Source organism: Etheostoma spectabile, chromosome 13, assembly GCF_008692095.1.
Source record: "Etheostoma spectabile isolate EspeVRDwgs_2016 chromosome 13, UIUC_Espe_1.0, whole genome shotgun sequence".
In the NCBI taxonomy this organism is placed as follows: domain Eukaryota; kingdom Metazoa; phylum Chordata; class Actinopteri; order Perciformes; family Percidae; genus Etheostoma; species Etheostoma spectabile.
The window spans coordinates 23,219,068-23,227,205 of NC_045745.1; the positions used below are offsets into that span (position 1 = coordinate 23,219,068).

An 8,138-nucleotide genomic window follows, 5' to 3' on the forward strand; every position below is an offset into this window, starting at 1 on the left:
ATATATATATATATATATATATATATTAATGATTTAATACTGCACTTAGTCTTACATGTTTCTCCCTCCTGAATCTCAGTCACTCTCTCCCACTTAGTCTCCCACTTAGTCTCCCACTTAGTCTCCTCTTTGTTACTTTTTAGTTTCTCTTTCGTTTCACTCTTTTGTCACTCCTGTCTCCCTCTGTCTCTCTCTCTCTGGAAGGTATTTTATACATGGATAATACAGAGTTATTTCATCTCTCAATTTTCTTTTATGTGAGAAAACATTACATACTAGTCCCCAGATGATTACGTAACCATACTAAGATCTGTAGATCACAGTATTGTCGGTTATTCTCACTGGCTGTTGAACTTATAATGAAGACCCATCGGGGCAAAGGTCAAGCAGGTTAACTTAGCCTAATAGATTCTGGCAGCAGGAAGTGGGAACCGAGAGTCGCTGAGGTCCTAGGGCTTAAAGAGGACGAAGACACTCTTGGGAAAGCATGTGTTCACATGCTGTGATTACGTTTTAAATCCAGTCATTCTGGATTTGCATGTGTGTGTTTCTGTGTGTAAACCAGTGTTTATCTTTGTGTTTTTTCTGTGTTAATTGGACAGCTTGGACAATACACATGATTAATCATTAACATGTTAGGTCATACAAGTTCAGTTAGCATCATTTTAAAATAAAGGTGAGCTTAGCAAATGAATGGAATAGAAATGAAAAGTGTGGTGTTGTTTGTTTCCAATCAATCAGCATCTACAACTAAGTTTCCCTAAAATGAATAAAATGCCTGCAATGTCCCTAATGTGACAACAGATGGCACCACATGAGCACTTTCTGATGGTGAAGACACTCGATGAGATCATATCATATTTTGTCTATCATCTTGAGCTCTTGTCGTGGATTACATAAAATGTCAAATTACTCTGTTGGCCTTCATGTGATTAAGCTAGCTGAATGTGTTGATCTCAGAGAGAGTTAGTTATAATATGTTTGAATTCTGTCTGCAAAATATTTCAAAGCTAGACAAATATGACCTGTTTAATGGGTTTGCTTCTGTTAACCTGCACCTTTGATGAGCTGGCTGTAACCTTTTGTTGCTGCAAGCTTTAAGAATTGCATTTCTCCCATGTCATTTTCTTCTCTTGCTGCCTTCTTCTCCACATCTCTCTCTCTCTCTCTCTCTCTCTCTCTCTCTCTCTCTCTCTCTCTGTCTCTTGTGTTCTCTAAGAGAGTATGTGGGTGTTTTCTGTAGGTGGTTCTCTGGCAAAGCTGAGCACTAAAGAGAACACAATATGTTGGGCTCGTAATCTAAGTAATGAATAGTTAGATTTGTGCCAGCTGTTGTCACAGGAAGAGTTTAGAGACCAAAACTTGGAGAATATTGTTCCAAGTGTTTGGTTTTTAATTACATCTTTTGAAATGTAATTAAAATCCTAAAACAATGACACCCACTCTCACAACCTCATCATTATTATTAAGTGAGCTTGTTTCTTAAACCATGTGCTATATTCAAGTCAAGAGTTATTTATGTAATTAATTAAGATGAATGCAGATGACGAAATCCTTTCAAAGTGGTTATAAAACGGTTTTGGATCAGTTGATAAGTTGTTTGTGGTGATGTCTTTTAGGTGAGCCAAAAGCAGACGACCAAATCTAATCCGCCAGGCAGAGAATAATCCCCGCAGTCATGGGCATCCTAATGAGAACCTGAGAGTCCTGGATCAGCTTGAACACACACACACACACACACACACACACACACACACAACACACACACACACACACACACACACACACAGAAATTTCTCAGTATAAACTAATAAAACACTTGGAAGCTCATTCACTGTCTCTTACATTAAACGCTTTGCAGTGATCATGAGGTTTTTTTCCAGGTGAAAGGTTAAATCATGATATTAGTTTACTTTGGTGTTACATTAATTTGCTACAAAAACAGGGAAAAATTACAAATACTAATTACTGTAATACTTCACAATGAATAATGAGCAAGAACGATCCACAAGAGGTGTAATCAGAAAAATACATGCAGTTTATTTGTGAGACAAAACAATTGGTTATTCATCCCAAAGTATTATACTACACAGAATGTGTGGTGTGAATGTGTGAGCATGGGATTCTTTCTAGTCAGACGGTTTAGAACCTTATAGAAACTCTAACACACCCTAATGAAGAGCCAAGCTAACAATGTGGAATTGTAATCCTGTGGAGAAAGTTTGAGGCTATCAGGCCCTAATATGCACGCATGCTGTAAATTACCACCAACAACTCCCACAATAACATTTGACACTTTTGTAATCAGGCTTATAAAAACTGTGCAAACACTGCTGACCAAAAGCAGCTGGAAGATGCATATGTCATTAAGTAAAACACTCAATGTACAATTGTGTAAATGGCAACACATCACATAAAGCAAAATCTGTTTTACCAGATTTGCACATTTGGCACCCAGCTAGGGACTTGATGTATAAACTTTAGTTTATATAAAGTCACAAATCTTCTCTTTAAAAAAAGTATTGCATCTCTGGGTGTAGTCGTGTTTATATAATGTGCTGTACATACTGCATGTGCAGGGGATTTACAATATCTAATAAGACACTGGAAGCAGCCATATTTAGAAAGGTCAGAGAATATTTCAGTTTAAGAAACAATAACAAAGGATGGAGTGGAATGTGAAAGAAGAAAATATTAGATCAAAACTTATGTAGTTACCATGGATACAGAGGGTTAAGGCCATTTGGCAAGTGAACTAATAGGAATGTCCAGTTTACATCCAGACGATCAACACAATTGTCCTTCTGATGAAGAAAAATAACACACATGCACAAATTGGTTCGATGTTGCAGCTATATTTAGTAGTCATGGCAGAACACTTAAGACAGGAAGACTACCACTCCCTTCCATTAACAAACATACAGTATATGTCTGACAAACCTTTGATCACTCCAACCTGAACTGCAAAAGTGAATCTGCCCCTGGCTATAAAAGACTAGTTAAACTCGTCGAGCTCCATGATCTTTGTGTGTTTAACTCTCCTTTTCGTTGCAGCGGACCAAGTTGTTGCTATAAATATGAATGCTTTGCGACTCAACATGCCTGACACAATAGTCAGTTGTAGAAAAGATTGTGAGCAGAATAACATAATACATTAACCAGCATTACATTCGTTAAAGCATCCGGTACATAACTTAGAATTGAAATTTTAAAAAACTATGTATGTGCAAAATTCTCAGAATTCCACCAGTTGGAATCCACCGAAAATGGTTAATACTGATTTATTTTGCTCTTGCAGAGTAATGATAAAGAAAGCCAGTATGTCACCCACACGGTTTCTTTTCTTCACAAAGTTTAGGAAGATATGGAGGGAGAACAGTTACACAATAACTCTTGCTTGAAATCGTAAGAACCAATAAAAACACTCCAGTTTTCATCCTGTATTACTTTACACCTTTTGGATGTGTTGCATGAGGCATTTTGCAAACGTTTGCTTTGTTTGTTCAGTTTTGTCCAGCAGGTTAATGGCTGACAAGTTTGCAAGCTCTGGTTCTTTGTAATTGGGCACTCAGAACACAAACAATCCACGAACATGCACCAAACTAAAATCTTCAATACTATTTCAGATTAAAGAAGACAGACTGTACTGTAGGGACTTAGATTTCCTTGGAAGACTGTGTGGTGTGACTGTCCCTCTTTGTCCAACTGTCTGTTCTGCCTTGGCGTCACCTTTTATTATTTGAAGCAGCCAGAGCAGCTCATCTGCCTGTTGGAGTCCAACTGAGGTGAGATGGTGTCTGGTACCACGCTTTTCAGAATGTCATTCTCTGTGGCCATGATGTGCTTGACCAGGAAGTTTGCCGCTTCACCGATGTTGAGATTGTCCTATAAGAGAGATAAAACGTTTAAGTGTGACTCTAGAATTAGCTTTTTTAAACAATCTGTACAGTTTTTCAGAATTTCTACAGTTTTATTTTCTTAATTGTGTGAATGCGGATTCATACATACTATGATTTTTTTCGATATACTAATGACATTTTATCCCTTTTGACATTCTATACTTTTTTCCACATGCTATAACTACGACTTTTTTTGACATTCTATTCTATGACTTCTTATCACTTTTGTCGACATACAATACTATGATTTTTTCCAACATTCTATACTTTGACTTTTTTATGACTTTTTTCAACATAAAGTACTAGGACCTTTTTTGATATATTATTACTTTTTTGTGACTTTTTACTATACTATAGTATGACTTTTTTATGACATTCTATACTCTTCTGGGGCGGCTGTGGCTCAGTGGTAGAGCGGTTGCCTGCCAATCTGAAGGTTGGCGGTCTAATCCCTGTCCCTGTAGTCCCATGTCGAAGTGTCCTTGGGCAAGACACTGAACCCCGAGTTGCCCCCGCTGCTGTGCATCGGAGTGTGAATGTGTGTGAGTGTTTATCTGATGAGCAGGTGGCACCTTGTAGGGCAGCCCCGGCCACAGTGTATGAATGTGTGTGAATGGTGAATGTTTCCTGTATGATGTAAAAGCGCTTTGAGTAGTCGTTAAGACTAGAAAAGCGCTATATAAATACAGCACATTTACTATGACTTTATTCAATACTATACTCTGATTTTTTATCGCTTCTTTCGACATGCTATACTATGACTTATTTATCACTTTTCGACATACAATACTATGACTTTTTAATCACTTTTTCCAATATGCTATACTACCACTTTTTCAACAATCTATACTATGACTTCTTTTGACACACTATACTATGATTTTTTTATCATTTTTTTTTAACATATTCTTTATCACATTTTTGACATACCATACTATGAATTTTTTTCGACATACCATACTATGACTTTTTTTTGACATACTATACTATGACTTTTTTTATCCCTTTCTTCAGCATACTATACTATGACTTTTTTAACATGCTGTAGCACGACTTTTTATCACATTTTTCGACATACTAAAAAACTATGACTTTTTTGACATACTATAGTATGACTTTTTTATCACTTTTTCGACATACTATATACTATGGCTTTTTTCGACCAACTATATTGTACAATTTCTTTATCACTTATTTTGACAAACTATACTATTGATTTTTTACTGCAATTTTTGACATACAATATATGACTTTTTTGACATACTATACTATGACTTTTTTTATCACTTTTTTGACGTACTTTACTATGACTTTTTTGACATACTATACTATTACTTTTTTCACTTTTTTTGACATACTTTACTATGACTTTTTTTGACATACTATGCTGTGACTTTCTATATCACTTACATCCAAATTTTACTATGAGTATGGTATCATGATGGTTAGAATTGCTATTTCACAGCAGCAAAGTGCAAGGTTCAAACCCAGGCTGGCACAGATCTTTGCATGTTCTCATTTTGCTCTTGTTTCCCCATCACAGAAAAAAACATATAATGCTGTGACCTTTTAATCACTTTTTCAACATACTTATACCTTGACTTTTTTCGACATACTTAGCATGACTTTTATCACTTTTTTGACATTCTATACTATGACTTTTTTGACATACTATACTATGATTTTTTATCAACTTTTTTAAACATAATATACTATGATTTTTTTGTCACTTCTTTTGACAAACTATACTACCACTTTTTTGATATACTATACTATAACCTTTTTTTGACAATCCATACAATGACTTCTTTTGTCACACTATACAATGACTTTCTATATCATTTTTACCATGACATGTATTACTTATTTCCATTCATAATACCATGAGTGTGGAGGCCCAAAGGTTAGCATTGTGGTCTGACAGCAGCAAGGTACACAGCTCAAACCCAGGCTAGCACAGATGTTTGATTCATAGTTAGCGTGTTCTCCTTGTGCTCTTGTTTCCCCATCATGCAAAAAAAGTCCCGTTCCTCTCACTAAAATGGAAGTTGCTTTAGATAAAAGCGTCAGCTAACATTTTTTCATCACTTTTTTGACATACTACACAGTAACTTTTTTATCATCACTTTTTCCGACATACAATACTATGACTTTTTTCAACATGCTACATTATGACTTTTTTAATCACTTTTTTTTTTTGGTATACAGTACTATGATTTTTTTTGACATTCTATACTATGACTTGTTTTGTCATAATATGCTATGACTTTTTTTATCACTTTTTTCGACATACAATCCTATCACAATTTTATCACATTTTAAAACATGCAATACTATGGCTTATCACTTTTTCAACATACAGTACTATAATATGACTTTTTTATCACTGTCCTGACATACAATACCATGACTTCTTTCAACATACTACTATACTATGACTTTTTTATCACTTTTTTCAACACATAATACTATGTCTTTTTTCTACATACTATACTTTAACTTTTTATCTCTTTTTTGACATTCTATATTTGACTTTTTTTATCACCTTTGTTCGACATAATATACTATGTTTTTTTTTCACTTCTTTCGACATACTATACAACCACTTTTTTGACATAAAGTATATCACTTATCTCATTGACATAACGAAGAATGTGATGGCCCAATGGTTAGTTTTGTGGTTTGATAACGGTAAAGTACAGGGTTGAAGTCCACGCTGGCACAGAAGTTATATCCATAGTTTGCATGTTCTCCTTGTTCTCTGGTTTCCCCCTTCATTAAAAACATGTCAAAATGCTTAATTGGAAGTTTCTTTAGCTAAACGTGTCAGCTAACATTTATTTTAATATGCTATACTATGACCGTTTTTGACATAAAATACTATAACTTTTTATCACTTTTGTAGACATACAATATTATGACTTTTTCTGACATTCTATGACTTTTTTAACACTTTTATTGACATACTATGTCATACTAGTTTTGTATCACATTTAGCAACATACTCTACCTTGACTTTTCTTGGTAGACTATACTATGAGTTCTTTATCACTTTTTTTGACATACTATCCTATGACCTTTTTCACTTTTCAACATACTATGACGTTTTTTTTTTATATACTTTACTATTACTTTTTATCACTTTTTTCGAAAACACTATGCAATGACTTCTTTCAAAATACTATACCATGACTTTTTTATCACTTTTTTTTTAAATACAATTCAATGCTTTTTTCAACATTCTATACTATGACTTTTGTGTTTTTAATGTACTGGAAAATAAAGTGCAACCAAATTCTGTACTTTTTTCTAACTGCTACCAAAGAAGTCTATGTATGTCTGTGTGTATAGCCTACCTCTGACACTTCTTATGAACCTGCACCTTATAACCCTTGACCTTTTAGAATGTTGAGTCTTGATGCAACAAGAATGGCAGCGCGCTTATGCTGCTCCAACACATTAGTGCCAACAGGATGTGTGAATGAAGACAACTTTTGTAGAATTTATAGCTACTTGTGCATTGCCAGTTTTAAACATGCCTGTTTGGAACGGGCCAGTAGCTTGGCCTGTAGTATTTCCGTATGCAGCTTCCTCGAGAACCGTTTATCTTATCAACTTCACACTTATACTGTGTTTTGTTGAGTCCTGAGCAATACACCTGCCGTGAAATAGTTGCAGCTATTAATGGTCAGAATAAATGGTGAAATACACAATGGTTCATGGCAAAAAACATGAAGAGCAGACTTTACCATTAGACAAGGTAGGCAACCGCCTGGGGGCCCAATGTCAAAGGGCCCCAAACAGCTATAGATTAAATATGATGTTTAGTGAAAAATATTCAATATGTTACTATCCTAACTTATTATACCTTGAAAAAACTTACAGAGGGGCCCCAAAGCAGTTACTGTAAAACATATGGTTACGTTGCAGATTCAGGTGTTAATCATCATCATCAAGTATTACAATTTAAATATTATGTATTAATATTAATTAAACTATGCAGCATTATATAACAGTTGAAAGCTCTACCTTGTTGTTAAGGAAATTTAAGTAAATTGTGCTGATAATGCCTTCTTCTAATCTTCAGTTAAAGTAAACATTTGAATGCAGGACTTGTACTGTCAATCAGAAACTATGTTTTGCTTCACACAAATTAACGGAGATCAGTCCTTACACAATTCTTTTTTCTTTTGAGTTGTTTAACCCTCCTGATGTCCTCGGGTCAAATTTGACACCTTT

General features: G+C 34.8%; 1 protein-coding gene across 1 annotated transcript in view; it reads right to left on the reverse strand.

The window, feature by feature from the left end:
* Nucleotides 1-3,114: 3,114 nt before the first annotated feature.
* rab38b (RAB38b, member of RAS oncogene family) overlaps nt 3,115-8,138 on the reverse strand; it is a 10,099-nt gene continuing 5,075 nt past the window's right edge. Inside the window, exon 3 of the mRNA XM_032533257.1 lies at nt 3,115-3,885. Coding sequence (XP_032389148.1) covers nt 3,736-3,885 — 150 coding nt within the window. The 3' untranslated portion in view covers nt 3,115-3,735. The remainder of the gene's footprint in view (nt 3,886-8,138) is intronic.